This window comes from Lonchura striata, chromosome 1 (assembly GCF_046129695.1).
Source record: "Lonchura striata isolate bLonStr1 chromosome 1, bLonStr1.mat, whole genome shotgun sequence".
Taxonomy (NCBI): Eukaryota; Metazoa; Chordata; class Aves; order Passeriformes; family Estrildidae; genus Lonchura; species Lonchura striata.
Genome location: NC_134603.1, coordinates 132,511,508 through 132,531,245, shown reverse-complemented (window position 1 = coordinate 132,531,245; position 19,738 = coordinate 132,511,508). Strand labels below are relative to the sequence as shown.

Sequence of the window (19,738 nt, the reverse complement as noted above, 5' to 3'; positions counted from 1 at the left end):
AATTGTTTCATTGATTTTTTTAATGTTTGCTTGTGTCCCTTTTTTGGTTGTGTGTGGGAATTATATAACTCTAAAGAATATATATCTGGTACGTCTAAGGTCTTCAACCACCCCACATCTTTAGCAAAAATCACAAAGGAAATAAAATGTTTAAATGTCTGCCTTATGTCTCTGTTCAATAACACCTGAAGTTCTGTTAACACATTTTTATCTCCAAAAGTCAAGTGGTTCTCTAGTTGTTCCAACAGCTTAATTTCTACAAAATCATACCAATAGAAAGACACTGATAGGCTGTGTTGGTTTTTAGTTGGATTCAGGACTCCAACAAGGCTGGGCCTCAGATTAGTTGTAATATCTGATGTTTAGAATTTAATAGGTGATGTCTTGCTTAGTTGCAATATTTTCAGTCATTGTGCAGTAAATCACCTGCAGGACTTCTTATTGCAAGCAGCTGTGAAAAAGTAATTCCTTCATTCTTCTGCTTTGGAACACTGTCTTGGAAGGGGAGCTTTTTGTGACGCTTTGGAAGCTCAGGGGCCGCCTGTATCTTGGTTCATTACATATTTTGTCTGATCTCCTTTTCTCCCTGCTGTTTTGGGTGCTTTGGCATGGCCTTGCTCAGCAGCCCGCAGGGTGTCCAGAATTCCCCACCTCCTCCTGAGGCTCCAGGAGCCTGAGCCAGGGCCACGCAGTGTGCCCAGACAGGGTACTGCCAGCAGTGGGGAAAATTCTGAAACACCCTCGCTTCTGTTCCTGGCCTCTGGGGTATGTACTTATCAAAATGCTGGTTTTCAATCTAAGTTTTCTTGTTTGGCTGTCAATATTCATGCTGGTTATTTGAACTTTATTGAGGCAAACAGTTATGTACTGCATCCCCTTGGTACAAATTAGCTAGAGATCAACACCTGTGAATGCTTCAATGATTTATAGTACCAATGCTTCAGTCTCATTAAAAGTAATGAATTAAGTTTGTGGATTTATATACCTCAATTTTTTATCTCCAGTCACCATTGTCTTGCTTCTGTATACATAATAATTAGATTTCCGACTTTGCATTGTACATCCCCAGGCCATTTTCTGGATATTTATGTAGTTAGTTCAACGAACTTTGCTTAGGAGTTGCTATGTGATTAACAGTCATTACCTTCCCGGATTGCCCATTTTACAAATTACCTAGAGATTTCATGTTCTGCAATTAAATTTGTTTATTACTTTTATAAAGCCAAAATATTTCTGTGGTGAACTCGCCTAGCAAGCAAATAACAAAGGCTTTGTGGTTGTCTCGTGCTTCAAGGGTGATCCTCGGTCCCTGTCAGCAGCTGCCAGAACAAGCCATGCCCACGGAGCTGCGAGCGGTGTGCCGGTTTGTCACGGGCATGTTCCTCGCTCGGGCAGCCGGGCTGAGCGGATCGACAGCGAGGGAAGGAACACGCCGGCTCCTGATCTGTGGGGAGCTCTCCGCGCGGCCGGTGCCGCCCGCGCCCGCCGGTTTCCGGCCGCGGGCAGGAGCGGGAGCTTTCCCGGGACCCGGGACGCTGCCCCTCCCGCGCGGGGGCGGGCACGCTGCTCCTCCGAAACGGGCGGGCGCCGGGCGGGCCCGGTCCGCGGGGTCAGCCTGGAAACGAGCGTTCTAGGGGAAGGAAGAAGGGGATAAACCGCACCGGGGGCAGCCAGCGGGACTCGGCGCTGGCGGCGTGGCCGCGGCCGGGCCCGTCCTCCGCCTCTCGGCAGTCACCGCCCGGGGCCGGACTGCAGCGGGCCGGCCGCCTCCCCCGCCCCGCCGGCGGAGCGAACCACTGCGGCTCGCCGAGGAGGTGAGGCACCTGTCACCGCGGGCGGCGGCGGCGGCGGGCGGCCCGCGGCGGGCGGCGGCGGCGGCTCGGGGCGCGTCCCGCGGCGGGGCGCGGCGGGGGCGCGGCGGCGGAGGGCGGGCGGCGGGCGGGAGCGCGGCCGCGGCGGCCGCGGCGCCTCATCCTCCCCCGCGCCGCCGCCGCGGGTGTGCGCGCGGAGCCGTGTCCGTGCCCCCGCCGCCGCCGCCGCCGCTGCCTGCAATGGCGTTGAGGCGACGCGGCGGCTGCTGCCTCCTGTCAGGCGGGCGGCGGCAGCGGCCGCGGTGCGCGGAGGAGGCGCGGGCGCAGCGCTGAGTCGGGCGGCCGGGGGAGTCCGTCGCCGCTGTCGGCTGGGTAAGGCAGCGTGCGCGCTGCGCGGCAGAGGCGCCGGGCTCCGCGGGGAGCAGCGCTGGCACCGGGCTTTTGTTTCGCGGGGGCGGCGGGTGCGTGCCCGGGCGCTGCCCCTCCGCGAGGCGCTGCCGCCCGAGGCCCCGCGGCCGCAGCCCGCCGGGGCGGCACGGCCGCTCCAGGAGGAGCCGGTGCGGGGGCTCCGGCGCTGCCCTCTCGGGTTTATTGCCTTCTGCGAGGGCCGCACGGCTCGCCGGGGGTCTCTGCCGTGTGGCCTTTCCAGTCGCCCGTGGCGATCGGCGGGAGGTGCGCGGGGACGGGCGCGTCGCTGTCGGCGCGGCGGCCGCGGGCTCCCGGCACCGGCGCCGTGTGTGCAGCGGCCGGAGTGAGGCGTCCCCGCCTCGGCGGCGCGGCAGGGCGAGCGCAGGGCAGCAGGAGCGGAGGGGAAAGGAGAGGGGGTTGGCTCGGAAGACCCCCGAGGTGCCCTTCGCTGGGCTGCGGGGGCCGGGCATGAGCCCCTGGCGCCGCGGCGAGCGAGCGCTCCGTTTCTGCGTCTCCTCGTTGGTACCTCCAGGCTCTTACAGATGATAAAACCTCTACCCGTGACAAGGGGCAACTTTCGCTAACGGGATTTCACTTCCTTTACCCTGTCAGCTGAAGATGTTAACTTTGGGCGCAGTTTTTGTATTCCCTCGAGCTGATGTTTAATTTGCCTTTTTAAGCGTATTATCTTTGATTGCATTTCTACCATTATGTTTCTCTGAGAGCAAGGATTGTCTTGCAGTGCCTCATATTTCATGTCACATTGCCTTTCCTTTGCATGCATATTTGTGCCATGATACTATACTTGTGAATGGAAAGCTATGATTATTTGTTCTTTCGCTATGATGTTATAGATTGTAAATTATGCAACAGTCAATTTGCAAAAGTTTGTAATGGCAAGTTTTCACATATCTGTGTGGTGTTGGTTTGTATTTTTTATTTTGCTAGTTTTTTGTAAACATGTCAGAAAATGGTAAATGGAAATTGTGACAGACTTAAAGTACCTGACATAGTTTCAGAAAACCTCATATCTATTGCAGGTTAAATCAGCCCTTGTTCTTGGGAGTCCTCAGTTGTGCTGCTTTGTCAGAATTGACCGTGTGCATTAAGACATTTGCCTCCAGATCTGTCAAGTATGGTCCTGCTGAAGGGCCCTTGAGGAGAAACACTCCTAAAGCAGAATCTCTGCTGTGGCAAACTACTGAGAGCAGTACCACAGAAACTATGCAAGCAGGTTTCACACTCCTGAACTAAACATGATGAAAACAGAGTCTTCAGGAGAAAGATCCACCCTCCGAAGTGCCTCTCCTCACAGAAATGCTTACAGAACTGAGTTCCAGGCGCTGAAAAGCACCTTTGACAAACCGAAATCAGATGGAGACCAAAAAGCAAAAGAGGAAGGAGAGGCCTCCCAGAGCAGGGGAAGGAAATATGGCTCAAATGTCAATAGGATCAAGAACTTATTTATGCAGATGGGCATGGAGCCCACTGAAAGTGCTGGAGTTGCCGCTAAAACCAGGGGAAAGCGTGGCCCTCCATCACCTCAAAGACGAATTAGGCCTAAAGAATTTGTAGAAAAAGCAGATGGTTCAATCGTAAAGTTGGAATCGTCCGTCTCTGAAAGGATAAGTAGATTTGACACTATCCATGATGGCCCGTCCTATTCCAAGTTTACTGAAACTCGGAAGATGTTTGAGCGAAATGCTCATGAAATGGGACATTCAAATCGCTATTCTCCAAAGAAAGAGAAAATAATTTCTAATGAGCTTCCAGATGAGTGGTGCAGCTCTAAGTCTCACAGAGGTAGCACTGATTCACTGGACAGTCTTAGCCCAAGGACAGAGACTGTCTCTCCGACTGTGAGTCAGCTCAGCGCAGTTTTTGAAAACACTGACTCACACAATGTCGTCGTAGAAAAGTCGGAAAACAACGAAGAGTACTCTGTAACTGGTCACTATCCACTAAACCTCTCCTCTACTGTCACAAATATCTCCTCCCCAGTTGCAAACCTTGAGGGTTTCAGTCCTTTGAAAGAGGCCAGCACGTGGGCTCCCCCAGCCAAACAGAGTACGGGCGTGATGTCTGTTGAGAACTCTGAGCCTTTAACACCCAGACAGAAGGTGTCCACAGGCACTTTGGCAGGTTCAAAAACAACTGAAGAAATAAAAAAGACCACAGAGGCAAGTGCCGATTCTGTTGAGAGTTCTGCAACAGGTCAACAGGATTTGGTTGGTGTGTTAGACAGCGAAACATCTATGGACAGCTGTGCTAGGAGTAAGTCAAAAACAGAGACAGGAATTTTGGTGCAACAGAAGGAACAGTCAGAACATACAGAAGGTGTCTTTGATCGGCCTGAAGCTGCAGAGGTAACAAGAAATGTAGCTTCCGGTGGTGATTTTGCCACAGATGCTTCTGAGTCTCATTATGATGAGGAAAGTGAAAAAGATGGGCATGAAGATGTGAATAATTTTGAGAGTTCCCATGTGTACATGCATTCTGACTACAATGTGTATCGGGTACGATCCAGATATAATTCTGATTGGGGAGAGACAGGTACAGAACAGGATGATCTCGATGACAGTGATGAAAATAACTGTTATGAACCTGATATGGAATATTCTGAAATCAACGGGCTGCCAGATGAAGATGAAATCCCAGCCAACAGAAAAATACAGTTTAGCCGGGCTCCAATTAAGGTAAGGTTTCCTATGTTCCCTTTTTTTACAGTTTGGTTTGTTTTCAAATGAAGCTTTATTTGAAGGAGATTTTGACATTTGATCTTGCCTCCAAAAAGATTTCAGAGGATCTTTTGATACATGTCTTTATTGCAGTCAGTGAACATAATCTTAAATGAAGTAAGGCAGCTGAACTCTCATGAGCTTGTGTCATTTACTAGATTTTCTGATGGCTGACTAAACCAGCAGAATTTGAGCATAACAGCTGGGCTTGTGAAGCTCAAGAATTTTGCCATGCATATTTTGACTTCTATGACTGCACTGTAACCACATTGTGAAATGTCAGTGTGGGTATTTGGTGACTTTTGTGCTGCTTGTTTGATTTCATATGAAATCACAGCGTCTTGAGATTGAAAGGCTTTTCCTCAGCCCTCAGCAGATTCTTAAAGTACCTATATTTAAAGATTGTGTCCTGAAGTACAGTGTGATCCTGTAGTAGAGGACTGTTAATATTCCACATCTCAATCAGTATAATCTTTTCTAGTAGCACTTATTTAAAATTTTAAAGCATTTATATATAGAGAGAGTGAGTGTATCTTAGTGCTACAGAAGAATGAAATCAGTTTACTGAAATACCTAGTGAAGGGTGTGCTTTTTGCAGACTGTTATGGTTTGTTTTTAAGTACCTTGAAATTACCACTAAGAATGTTGTTTCCAGTACATTTCAGCTCAAGAAGGAATAACTAGTTAATAGCTTGTTAAGTGTTGTTGAACCAGCTTTTCACTGCTGAGTTTCAGGGTTAAATATAAAAGTATTGTACTTCCAAGATGATTTTAGTACATGTGTGTGATGGTTTGACCCTGGCTGGAGATTTCACATATCTATAAGGGACAATTCAAAACCATAGCAATTGTTGCAGAAATGGCTTATTGAAACAAAAATATATCATAGAATACTTGAAATGTAAGTATTTTAAAATTAAAATGTGTAATTGAAGTTGACTGTTTTCCTTGTGTGATTTTAGCAATGAAAATTACTAAGTCAATGAACAGAAGTGGCAGTGTTAAACTCAAAGTAATGTGGTTTATAGAATCTGCTTTCACACTGCCTGTGGTTTAAAGTAGGGTGGGTTGTGTATTTTAATATGAAATTTTCATCTGAATAAAGCAACCAGATTATCATATCTGTTTATCATGGAGTGGAGTGAAAAGAACTGTCTTACTTCATGCTTTGAAAAGAGGATTTTTACACTGAAAGAAGGAAAATATTCCAAGACAAGATAATGGATTTTTCTTACAATTTTAGTTTGTTAGTGTTCTATTCAGGCTTGCATTATTAACCAAAAATTCTAAGTACTTTTGTTCCCTCTTGATTGTTCTTATAATTAAAGTACCTGGTTTTCTTGAATTCCTGGGGGAGGCGAAGTGGGGAAAACCTTGATTACAAAGGAAGTTGTCCCCTCCTTGAGCTGCTTCCCAGCTCAAGCTAATAGACAAGATGTACTAATAGGCAAGATGATGTTCTCTCTTCTGAAAGAAGATTGTTATGGTGGTTCCAACAGATGAAAATCCAGAAGGCGACTCCACTGATTTTATTCTTGAGATGGTCAGACTTTTTTGCTGTTTCTGAAAGAGCTAATAGTGACATTTTTCCTTCAGTATATTGTTGTTTGAATTATGCTGTCATGCCAAGTGCTCTAAGAGTATTTTCTCAATTATTTGTATTTTTTTTTCTTTTCAAGTTTTTCATGCTATGTTCATTTCAGATTGCATATTGTGCAGTAATAATAATAGTCCATCAGGAAAATGATCTGAAAGTAATTTTTGCAAATAATTAAAAGAGCACATTTTTCGTGGGTTTAAGCATAAAGCACTCTTAAAAAGCTTATCCAAAGTAAAATAATAAATGCTTTAATTATTCTGGCATCTTTATTGTAGCTAGGAAGAAAAAAAAAAATCGGTGCTGGGAGAGGACGTTTTAGGAGGGTTTGGGAGGTCTGGGAGAACCTCTGCTTTTTGTCCTGGGTGCCTCCAGTGCATCTGTTAGCCATGTGGGAAAGCAGAAGTGAGACCATGTGAAAGGCTGGCGCTAGCAGGAGGAACTGCAGCGAAAGTCGTGGAGAATGAAAAGCTGCCTCTGCCTTCTCTGTGCATTTCCTTGGCAGGGTGAAGCTGTGGGAGCCGGGGCAGGCCGCCGGGGCCAGCCGGTCACGGGCAGGGACCAGAGGGGCAGCTGGAGAAGGCCTGGAGGGTCCCTGTGGCTCCCGAGTCTCTGGCCCTCCGACAGGGCTGCCCGTGGGACACACTGCTGGGAGGCTGGAATGGTCCTGGCAGGAGGTTTCGGGGAGCAGGGCAGGCGGCAAGAGGGACTTGTGTTCTGTCCCCTCACACAGTGCCAGCAGGTGAACTTACCCGGTCACTCCCTGTGCCCCATCTGTCACACAGGGATCTTGCATCTGACTGAATAGGCAGCAACTGTTGAGGGGTTTTTCTGTTCTATACAATTTTTTGTGTTAGTGGGCATGACTGGTTTTATTAAGACTTGGCTGAGCATCATCTCATGCGTGGCGTGATTGCAAGAGAGCAAAATACAAAGCAATACAGAAGTATTTTCTGAGCTGTTGTACTTGACTATTTTGCTAAGTAGTGGTGTGCAAAGTCCAACCCAAACTCTGGATGTTTAGTGTTGATTTCAGTATTGTACCTTCACTGTCCTCCTACAGGAGAAATCTGAAATAATTAACAAAGTTGGCATTTGAATGTGTGAACTGTGGAATCAGTGGGTAGTTATTGCTGTAAAGTTGTTACTTGAAGATCTCAACAGCTTTAGGTAAACATCTTTGGACTATTTTTCTATGTGACTTCTTCAGGTAGACATGTAAGAGACTTTTTTGTCACTTTAAGGGAAATGCTGAGGATTGTGAGAAGCAGTGAAGTATAAGCAGAAGGATAAATAAATAAAATCTTACCAAAATGATAAATACTGAAATCTGGTTGTGTCCCAAGGAGGAAAAAGACTCATTTTTTGAGAAACTCACTATCAAGAGGGAAGACTCAAGTCAATGCATGCAGGAAATTCTACTGTGTTTAGTCTGTAATTTTGCTATCACAGATCCCATGCTCCATGGGCCATTTGCTCTGCTCTAGCATTATGGGACATATTTGCTGATTTCATCTCTGTTGAAAATCCCTTTAGGAGTAGGTGACTACCCGGAGGCCACTGTAGGCTTGGAGAGTTTCTAGGTATTTGGAGTGTTGTATTGCTGACATGAGCAGTGTGTGTCTGTCGGGCTTAAATCAGTTTGGTGCTGTTAATAAACAGAAGCACTAAAGGGCCCAAGAGTGGCTGTGGACAGGAGTGTGTTGCTGAACAAGGGATGTGAACATTTCTGTAGCTGTTCATATGACTGTTTATGTAGTGATATAGAGGCCTTTATCAGCACTGGCCTGCTCTTATGTTGAGGTACTGTGTTTGTGCTCAGGGATAGAACTGAAGCTCTCCAGGGCAAGTGTACGAGGTGAAAAAGTTAAGTAACCCGGGTTTTTCCAGGGATACTATGCTACCAAAGAAACAAAACAACAACCCCCACCCCACCTCCCTCTCCTCCCACCCAACCCAGCACACACTGATTTATTGGTCTTTCATTGCGTTTGCAGGGTTTCCTGAGGGCTGGGTCATGTACTGCTTCCCAGACACTGCTGGCTAATTGGGCAAGGTTTGCCTGTGATGCAGAATTCATTAGCTCGTGGCTTTCCCCACCCTAGCAAATGGAAATGTATTGATTGTCCAAATCATAAGTAGTTTTTTGAGCTGTGCTTCCTCCATCCTGGGTAGAATTTGGATGAAGAGCATTGTTCACCCTTTCCCTTTCCAGGTCCATATTTTCTGCTGCCCTGATAGCTAATGGCTGCATCTTCAGTTAGTGCCCGATTTCTGGCACCGGGTACGCGTTCAACCATTTAAAGCTGTTAACAGCAATTTGTGTCTCCTGCCGAGCTTCCTTTTGCAACCTTCTGCTCCACTGACTCTGTCCTACCAGCCAAGGGGTTGGGTATTATGTGATCAAACCGTATGGCAGACAGCAGGGCACGTGTGGTGCTGCAAGGGGGTTTGGCCCAAGCTGCTGCTGCCATTTTTAGCATTCTCTAAAGCTTCCTTAGTGTGCAGTGGTGAAGGGACATCTCTGCAGACCTCTCTTGAGTTTTGGGGGTAGGTGGGAGAGAGGGTAACATGAAACAGTATATATAGCAAATGGCTCTTCCATCCTTCAGCTAATTCCATATGAAGAGAATGTAATCACTTGTGCCCATGCCTCCTATTGTGCTTCCTCTCTTTTGTTCAGCAGCATGACTGAATTTTATACCCCACAATATTTCAGTTTTCCAGATCATGTCTTTTTCAAATGGTCTTCCAGAATTGGAACTTGTACTCTCTCTCTTGCCTTTGAAGAAAATTTACAAGTGCTGTGATTATAGTTTAGTGTGGAACATAAATGAAATTTGTATTTAACAGTTGCTTTGAAATTTTTTTACAAACTTCTTATAAAAATAATTTCAAGGAATGAGTCTTTCTCTCAGGTATTCCTCATTTCTGAGGGGACTTGAAAGATCATTTAGTTCCAACCCCCCTGCCATGGGCAGGGACTCCTTCCTCTGGACCAGGTTGCTCAGTTCCATTCAATCTGGCCTTGAACATTTCCAGGGTTGGGGTATCTGCAGCTTCTCTGGGCAACATGTTCCAGTGTCTCAGCACCCTCACAGTAAAGAACCTTTTCCTAATACATACTTTAAACTTACCCTCTTTCAGTTTGAAGCTATTACCCCTTGTCCTGGCGCTACAAGCCCTTGTAAAATGTCTCCATCTTTCTTATAGGCTCCCATCAGCTACCAAAAGGGTGCAATTTGGTCACCCCTAAATCGTCCCGTTTCCAGGCTGAACAATCCCAATTATCTTTGCCTTTCCTCATAGGAAAGGTGCTCCATCACTCTGATCAACTTAGTGGCCCTGCTCTGGACTTGCTCAACAGGTCCATGTCCTTCCTGAACTGGGCACCCCAGAGCTTGGTGCTGTGTTCCAGGTAGGGTCTCTCTCACCAGAGCAGAGCAGAGGGGCAGAATCCCCTCCCTGCCCTGCTGCCCACGCTGCTTTGGATGCAGCCCAAAAACATTTGGCTCTCTGGGCTCTGAGTGCACTTGGCCGGGTCATGTCCAGCCTCTCATCCTCTGGCACCCCAAAGTCCTTGGCAGGGCTGCTCCTCATCTCTTCATTCCCCCAGCTTATGTTGATACTAGGGGTTGCCCGAACAAAATGTGTTCAGGAATGTGAATAGTGGTGGAGAAAGAATCTGAATCAATCTAGTACTAATTACATTGGAAATATTTAATCTAAAATATCATTATTCTTTATATAATAGCCATCATAATAAAGTATGCTGAAAGCATTTTCAAGTCTTAGTGTAAAAAAGAAGTATTTCTTTGCCTAATGCAATGCTCAGTATTGTATTTACCCATTGTTAAAATGTTGATGAACTATTTTGGATCACAGGAATCATAAGAAAAGGTTGCCCATCCACAGGCACTGTACAGTCCAAATTTGTCACTTCTGTGTGTGTTTTACTTAAATGGATTTCAGTGATCTCCACATTTTCCACCCCCAGTGAGCCTGTGAGTCTATAAATAAAATAGTCACAGTGCATGTAGGACACTTGTTGTTTAAGGCCAGTGTGGAAGACAGGAGTTGCAGAGAGATCCTGAGGCTTTGTTAGATTTGAAATGATTACAGAATATGAGAAATTCATCCACTTTTTGAATAGGTTAATTATGAAAGCTTGCAGATAAAAAAAAATGTGTAGTTCTTTCTGGAATTGCTGAAAGAATATTTTGCTTTCCTTAAATTTGGTTAACTACTGCAGCTCCTGTGTTCATGTAGAGGCCTAGAAGATAAGGGAACTAATACATATTCTCAAACACCAACAGCTGAAAGCTGTGAAGCCAACCAAGGATTGTTGAGAAAGATAAGAATGTTTCTGAAGAAGGGGTCATACAGAGGAAGGGCAGCACTTTGCTGAGACTGATGTTCTGGTTTGGGATCCTGGAGATAAGCACAACACCATACAGCACAAGTGCAGGAATGGAGTCGAGAATTAGGCCTGAAATGTTGACCGAAGGCCAACCCAGTCACGAAGACTGGTCATCATTTGGTGATCATAAAGACCAGCAAAGACTGGTAAAGCCCTGCAGCCCTTTCCAGAAGGGTCTAGAAGATCATACTGCCCATCATAGCTAATTGGTGTTGAAAGTGAGAAATGTATCTCCAGGGTGAGCATAATTTACTAATAAAATTTTGTAAGCTCTTGCGGACCTTCTGACATTTGTTGTTCCTTCTGACCACAAGTATCTCTGAGTTTTGGACGCTCCCTTCCCCTAAGGGTGGGATGCCACAGTTCATCCTTTGTTTACAGCGTTAGGAGTGGATGATAATTTTGGCCAAAGCATGAAACTAAATATTAGGTAGGATTATTCTCTGACTCCTGTAGTGTTGAATATACCACCAAACTTTTATGCTCACATTTAAATTTCATAAAATGGGAAGCAAGCTGGTAATTAATGTCATTCATCTCAATGTGTCAAGTAGTTTCATGTACAAAGCTATTGGCTGGGTAGCTTGGAACATGTCTGTTTGCTGCATAAAATGAACTTAGGCTTTTTTCCAGGTATTGTCAAGTATGGGGAATTCTACTGACTTTAATATTAAAATGTGCTGTACTGCAGGGATTGTCGTGCTAACTTGGATTAGTCATAAAAAACAACAGTGTAAAAACCAGGTTCTTTGCTCTGGTAATATGCTTTGAGGGAAGATCTTTTTATGAAAGGCAGAACCTTTTATTTGTATTTGTCAAGGAAAGGAATGAGAAGTAAATAGTAAGGATTCAGAGACTGGATGCACTCAGATAACAAATAGTGGATAAAGCATTTCAGAAGTTACTTTTTTGATTAAGTCACTGCAGTGAACAAGGATACCTCATTATTGCTGTGGAATTTTGTGCCTTCATCAATGAGTATTTTGCACACAATTTCAGGTATAAACAGGTTTTATTTTATTAAGAATATATGGAATTATTGGACTACAGTAAATGGAATAAAGATATTTCCCTGTTACAATATGCTGTGGAGTCTTTAACTCTTGTATAAAAGTCATAATTTCACTACTTATTCTAGGGATCAGCAATTCCTGGGTGCAGTGCTCACACACGTAGCTCTTGAACTAAAAGCAAATAATGTTGCCTAAAACCTGGGTTTCATAAGTATTGAGGACATTCTGGAAGGACTGTGTGTAGAAACAGAATTTGGATTAAATAATTTGCAACAGAGGTTTATGTGGTTTAAGTGGAAAGGGGTTTCCAGTTAAAAGTTTTGAATTTCAAAAATGCAGACTGAGAAACTGTAGGGAAATGGTTTGAAATTAGCTGAACCAAAGAGCAAAGGGAGCTCTTGGATTCAGAATTAGAAAAAGTGCATAGGATTTTCATCCTAAGAAAAAGCAGAATGATTGCAGACCTAATCAGAAGAAAAGTCTGCCAAAGAGATCGTAAGTTAGCCAAGAACTTGGAAGGAATGGCCAAGTGGTTGTTGAAAAAATGAAGAATGTCATAAGAGTTCAAAAGTCTTCAATGTGACTAAGAAGTTGCCAGAAGTCAAGCTGAGTTTGACATTGTAAAGGAAAATATCCAAGTAGTAAAAAGCTATTCATCCATTCAAATTCAACAAGAAAGAAGGTGAGTGTTATGCAGCGCATATGAAGTTATAGTCAGAGTTATCAAGCCCAATTTATATTGGAAATTCATATAGTGAAATTAAGAAGAAACATACAGGTTCCTAGTGCTCAGGTTTGTATGGGGCTGGGTCAAAGAAACTGTGTTTTAGAAAATCTTGTAGTATATATTTCAAAACTAAAAGAGCACTATTAAAGTAGAAATGGTATTTAACTGCAGAAGAGCAAATTTAATAGTTGTTTTTCAGAAAGTAGAAATAAGATGGTTCTGGCTGCTTAAAAATTATTAATTTTTTTCCCCCATAGCAAAGCAATGTAGAACACTTTTTAAAGAATCAAAGGTAGGGAGGCAAATGGAATACATGTAAATGGATTTATCAGAGGGGTATATGCCAGACTAAATTAGGATCTTCCTTTGATAAGATAAAAGCCCTTGTTAAAAAATTCTGCAGTTCTGTCTCAGGAAGTTGGAGCACACTAATGACACTTGGTTTTGACGGAAAGTGGGGAAGCCTTATCATTGCATAGGATTACAGTAAAATACGGGTGACTGCAAGGACTTGAGTAGTGGGGATGGGTTTATGAGCTAAGAACTTCCACAGTAAACTGCTGACTCATTTGTAGGGGATGACAGCTAAGGAGAAAGCCACTCTGACTTGCTCCTGCAGAATGACAGCAGCAACCTGTGATGTGATGCAGCTGTGAGGAAGGCAAATGGCATTCGAAGATAACATGAAGCAAAGTATTTTGGAAACAGTAGGGAATTATGGGTGTCATTTTATAACTTGCAAAGGAGACTTCATCTGGACCATGTCTGATGGATTTTGCTTAAGGCCTGTGGCTTTGCAGGAAGAGCTGTAGCAACTTGATGCTCTTATGTGTCTTTTTCTTGGTTAATTCTATTCTAAAACAGGGGCCTTAAGAAACTTATCTTGCCCATTGAGTGATGCACAAGGCCTGAAAAGGACCATTATTGCATTTCTGTATTCAAAAGAAAAGGCACCTAAAAACTAAGTGGCAGCATTTCACCTTTAAGATGGAACGGAATGTTTTCCAACTAAGATGAACGAATTTTAGTAGAAGGCACTCTTCCTACATTCCTGATAGACTACTGTGTTGTGTAGTAGTGTCTGTTAATTTTTTGAAGTGTTGCAATTATCTTTAGCTCTGTTGACCTTGAAGGCCAAAAATAATCTATTAAAAAGAGTACTAAACATTCCTGCAATTAAATGGTACAAAGAAATGGATGTTATTCTGTGGTGTCTTTTTTATATAGAACATGTTCTATTGGAAGAAGCTAATTTTACTTGAGTTACTTATGAGAGTTGATTCAAGAGACCCATCAGATCACTCAGATAATTCCATATGCTAAAGTTAGTGGAAGGTGTGAATGCAGAATTTATCTCCAAGAGCTGTTTGCCTTGTTATACATAAAGCTGCACTTCTTAGTCTATGCACATCTGCACCTTCTGATGTTCCGCTCTGCAGTTTCCATCTGCAGATATTCAGTGAATAATCTCCAGGGCATCTCAAGATGCTGGTTCACATAGAAGAGGTAAAGAGGTATCTTCCAGTGTTCAATCTATGCTGCATGTAGACCTAGGGACTTCCATTTGATTAAATCACCGTATTTCTCATTAGTTGTTTGAAAGCAATAACCTATAGAGGCTTTTAAAAGTCATGCTATCAAACTCCTCTCTAATTCATCTCATTCATGGCCCCTATGATAAAGCATCAGGATTTTTTTTATCTAGCTTGTAATCATCTTTACATCTTTATAAGCCTGAAGTCATCTTTAAGATGGATGGTGATATATTTAGGTGCTGACATACTCTAGATTCCTTAGATGTGTAGAATTTGACATACCTGTTAATTCTGCCTTCTTAAAAGCCCAAAGATGCTTTCTTGTTAGTCTTAGCTTGAGTGATTGCCCAGTAGATTTCATTGTGCACGGACCATTTAAATAGAATATTCAAATTATGTTAGTGTTGTATTTTTTTGCAAGGGCAAACCAGAGAGAGCACATTAATCCAGAGGTTTAGAGTACTCTTGGAAAAAGCTGGTAATTTAGCAGTGTGGAAAAGTGCACTAACACAAATGAGAATATTTCACTATGACGTTTGATAGCAAGAGACTACCAGACCATATAGCTCTTTATTCCCCTTTGCCCAGCCATTTTCCTCTGAAGTAGTTGCTCACTTTTATCTTTCTTAATTTAGTAGGTTGACTAAAAAATGCTTGCTTGATGCTTTGCATGTTCCTTTCATGTTAATATTTGACTTGGGGAGGAGGGAAATACCATTAAAGAGAGAGACTCTTTTTTTCTTCCTTTTTTTTTTTTCTTTTCTCTCTTTGTGCATGGCCAGTGAAAAATTCTCCAAGCTTAACAGCTGTAGATCCAAAATAACTGCTGAAACTTACTGTGGTTTACTGCAATGCATGATGCAGTCATTACCAGTAGGTCTTGACCATTAAAAAGGGGAAGTTGTGCCTAATCAACCTCATATCCTGGCTTAATAGGTGATGGGAGAGCAGTGGCTGTTGTGCAGATTAACTTCAGTCAGGCTTTTGACATAAATATTCACAGAGAAGTTTGACATAAATATTCACAGAGAAGTTAAATATGGGTTAGATGAGCAGACAGTGAGGTAGGTTGGAAACCAGCTGAATAGAGAGGTGGGAAGCCACAAACCTCATTGAGTTCAACAGAGAGGTGCAAAGTCCTTGTGCCTGGCCCCATGCATCATATTCTTGGAGGCATTCCAGAGGGTGGATCCTCTTCAGCTTTGCAGAAGAGGCTCTGGGGTGCTGGACAACATCAAGTGGAACATGAGCTCGTGTAACAAGGAAGGCTGATTGTGTTCTGGGCTGTGTTAGCAGGAGTGCTGCCATCAGGTCAAGGGAGGTGATTGCTCCTCAGTACCACTGAGGCCACATGTGGAGTTCTGGGCCCTGTCTGGTCCTCCAGCACAGGAGACTGGAGACAGTCCAGTGAAGGCCCATTCAGATGATTACAGGTCTGGAGCATCTCTCCTGTGAGGAAAGGCTGAGAGAACTGGGACTGCTGAGCCTGGAGAAGTGCAGACTCAATGATGGTCTTATTAATGTATATAAGTACTTGAAAGGAGGATGCAAGGAAAACAGAGCCAGGCTCTTTCCAGTAATGCCCAGTGACAGGGTGAGCACCAGCTGAAACACAGGAGGTTCCCTGTGGACATCAGGAAACTTTCCCTGTGAGGGTGACTGAGCACTGACACAGATTACTAGAGAGGTTATGGATACTCCACCTTTGGAGATACTCAGAAGCTGTCTGGACATGGTCCTGGGCAAGGAGTGCTGTGCTTGAGCTGGGGGGTTGGACCAGATGACCTTGGTAGATCCCTACAGTTTGAGCCATCATGCTGCTTCATTTAGATCAGAGAAAAACTATTTTCTCTGATCTGAAACAAAAACAAAATAGTGAATTTCACTAGAAACAAAATAGTGAATTTTGGTAAAGGAAGCAGCTAATTTGCATCCCAGGTAAATTATCTTGATTTTATTATTTGTAAAATGTACAAAGTGACTTCTTGTATTATTGATCAGGTTTTAAGACTGCATGGTTTTGCAAATCTGAAGGTGGTGCAGGACCTTCAAGATGTTTGATTATTATAGTTAATGTTGTTTAAATCTATGAGTATTTTAGTAAGAGTTCATTGCATAAAGCTTAAATCTTACTTTGTAATTACAGATAGTTAAGTTTAAGGATTGATACTAGACTTTTAATGTTTCTTATTAATGAAAAATTAGGTCCACTGCTGCAAAGAAAGGATTTTAAGGGGTTTTTTTGGACATATTTTGTTATACGCATGAGCAGGTTGACCTAACCTTTTAAGTAACATTTAATAAGGCAAAATATTTTGGGGAAATATTTAAACTAATTTAATTATGAGTTTAATTTTTATGAGGAAAAGAAAAAAATTTAAAACTGCCTGTACAAAAATAAAACTGTTGAGGAGTGATGTTCATTTGCAGCAGAGGGAAAGCCCACCAACATTTTGCATGTAGCAGTAGCTGGGGTCTGGATGGCTGGAGTAAGCCTTGATTGGAGTGGGAATTCCTTGATTGGGATAGGGATGTGATCTGATGCCAGTTGAGTGCAAATACTCAAAAGCTGTGGTTAAACAAATAAATAATCTCATTCTGAACTGTACACTTTAAGTGAAATCTTTGAATTACTCACTTTGTAAAATGTACCAAGTTGCTGATTTTTGTCTAGTGTATCTAGTTTATCTTTCCAGTAGTGACAGAGGAAGGCATTCTGCTGCACTTGTAAAGCTTAACAACTCCCAGAAGAAAGATGAGTGTGCATATCTGGAGATGACCAACAGCCATTTCTGAAACATAAGAGATGTTAGTGAGAAGTTTTTTGAATACTTCTTTCAAAAAAGGGTATTAAAGATAGAAAATAGAATAAATAGTTTTTATTCCTTTGGCTTAAAAGTGGTTCTGTTAAAGCGGGCCTCCATTGCCTTTGTATGATTTAGTTCATTCATTTTTATCTTCCTAGTGCATAGGGCCACTTGAGTCTCTAAGTCCCAAAGAACCACTGTAATTAATCTGTTCCATTAAGAGCTCCAAGTTTCTGAGTTTGAGAAAGCTGGGTTTAGCTTGAGAACGCTGTGCTGCTGGAAGCTAAATCCAGCAGGGAGCAGCCTGGGGGCTTGGCAGGGGTGGTGGGTGAGCAGGGGTGGTCTCGTGCTCCAGCTGTGTGGTGATGGGGTGGGGGCACAGGCTGGGTTGGGACCGGGTCAGTACCTGGCACTGTGCCTTGGCAGGGTCCTGCTCCAGCTTTCATAAGCCAGTGGTACTTGGCTGCACTTCACTCAAGCCTTTGGAACTCAAAGAAGCCACAGGGCAGGTTTTTGGCCTTTTTTTAAGAGCTAGCTTCTTCCTGCTGCATCAGCAGTCCTTCAGAATAGCATTATCCAAAATACCCAGTTGAACTCTTACTTCACCATTTTACCTCACCTGACTACCTGATGCTACCTGAGCATTGATGAGATTTTTTGGTTTTAAAATGCAGTCTCTGTTTTTTTCTCTTTTTCCTCCTTTCCCCCTGGGCCCCCCCACCCGCTCCCCTGCCATTGATTCTGGACACATCCAAAGCTGCAGTTTTGTGATGGCCTAGGACAGAATTTCCCCTGCTATCCTCAGTTTGGTTATTTTCTAGGATTACATACCTGACATTTTGCCTTGCATTAAAAAAATGAGAAAGACAACAAAGAAGCTTTTAAAATAATTTTGTTTATAATTTTTTCATTGTTCTATTCAGGTCATGTTCATCATTCAAGTCAAGAATTTACTGTGGTATCTTCATCAAGTTTTTGTTGTAGCATTATATGTAGGTTTTGTTTATTGTATTTTATTATTTGTAATGAGTAAATAATGTGTGAAATATATAGCTTCATAGCCATAAAGGCTTTATGAATACTATTAATTTTTTGGTTCTTGCGCTGTCCACAGATTATTCTGATCTCAGGCTTTGCTTTTGATAGCTTGTTTCTTTATTGTGTGAGAGACAACAAAATCTAGATGTGCCATATCTTCTGTCACAATTTTCCTTAAAACTGTGGCTGAGACCTGGGAGGAGAAAAAGTGTTTTCTCTGGTGTGTGTTATGTGCTGCATCTGCTTCATCTGGCCAACCTATAGGCAAATCTACTGCCACCACTTTTTAGAGGATACACCTGTACACCTAGAAAAGTAAGAATTAAAAGAACAAACTTATTTGTGTGTGCAGATACTTCACTAATAAAACATTGTAGTGGTAATTCATTAGAATGTTTTGAAAGATAAATTTTTGTCTTAAAAACTTTGTAATTTATTGTTACATTACAAACAATGCTCCCAAGGGTGTGGGGCTTGCTTTAACTGCAAGAATTTTTGCAGTGTAGGGTAAACCTGCCAGGAGGATGTAGCAAAAATTTGTTAAAAGTATGTCATGACTTCTCTCTGGTATTAGGTATTTGTTCTCTTTTAAACAAGAGTGGTACTATAATAATGAAATATTAGATGAAATTCTTTTTCTTCTATTAGCACTGGAATTCCAAGATACAACAGCACTTGGTGACTTGATGAATAGTAGTTGTCATTTAATGACTGGCTAGGATTACTTTGAAAATAAAGGTCAAAATTCTATCTTTTGTCTCACTGCTTGAAAAGAGCACTAGCAGTAGAGGAAAAGGAGGAGTGTCTGTCATACTCCTTTCGGACCTCAGATTTTATTACGTTTATAAAGTGAAAAAATGCAGTCATGCAAGAAATTACATTTGAAACATCCTATTTTTAAAGAACTGTTCTGCTTACATCTGTATTAGCATATTTGGTGTAGATATCAGTGTTACCACCAGAAATAAGATACTTTTGGGACTCCTAGACATTGTGCAGCCCTTCATTATGCTGCTGTCAGGAATTTGATCAGTAAATTAGTTTAGTAGTACTGGTAACAGGTTTCCAGGGATTAACAGGGATTACGCCACCAACTCTGATTGAGAACACTGAGTTTGCATGCAAGGATTCCTGAGTGCCCCTGTACTACAGAATGAAAACTATACTGCATAAGAATGGCAGACAATGGTGCAGACAGTGGAGACCATCATTACATCACTGAGTTCTGTGTAATTTTCTGCACCATTTGAAATAAAAAATAAGTGATCAGTGTGTATTTGTAACAGGACACCTTGATAGATGTGATGATGGCAGTGACCTAAAGAAATGCACAGCTATTAATTTTTTTAATCTTACAGTGCATTCAGCAGTATTGAATAGAGTGGGCATTAGGAGAGTTGCAAAACAGACAGTGCTTCCTTTTCTCATGGATGTGTGACAGCAAGTAAACGTAACAGAATGGGAAAGTTTGGAACAAACAGAACTTAAGAGAGTGACAGTATTAAAAAGCTTCTCAAATTGAGATGACTTAGGGGATTTTTTTTTTAAAACTGGAAACATGATTATGATTATTAAAAGGTGAAGCTGAACCCTTGCATGAATTGCCAGTGGATTTGCCACCTATGAGACTGTAGGATATTTTTT

General features: G+C 42.8%; 1 protein-coding gene across 5 annotated transcripts in view; it reads left to right on the top strand.

Moving 5' to 3' along the window:
* Positions 1-1,691: 1,691 nt before the first annotated feature.
* PPP1R9A (protein phosphatase 1 regulatory subunit 9A) overlaps positions 1,692-19,738 on the top strand; it is a 130,603-nt gene continuing 112,556 nt past the window's right edge. For 4 of the 5 annotated variants that reach the window (XM_021538391.2, XM_021538390.2, XM_021538389.2 and 1 more), the window contains exons 1-2: positions 2,058-2,183; positions 3,260-4,915. In XM_021538391.2, coding sequence (XP_021394066.1) covers positions 3,476-4,915 — 1,440 coding nt within the window. In that variant the 5' untranslated portion in view covers positions 2,058-2,183; positions 3,260-3,475. Of the gene's footprint in view, positions 1,815-2,057; positions 2,184-3,259; positions 4,916-19,738 lie in introns of those variants that run through there. The other variant, XM_021538387.2, reaches the window with a different exon arrangement.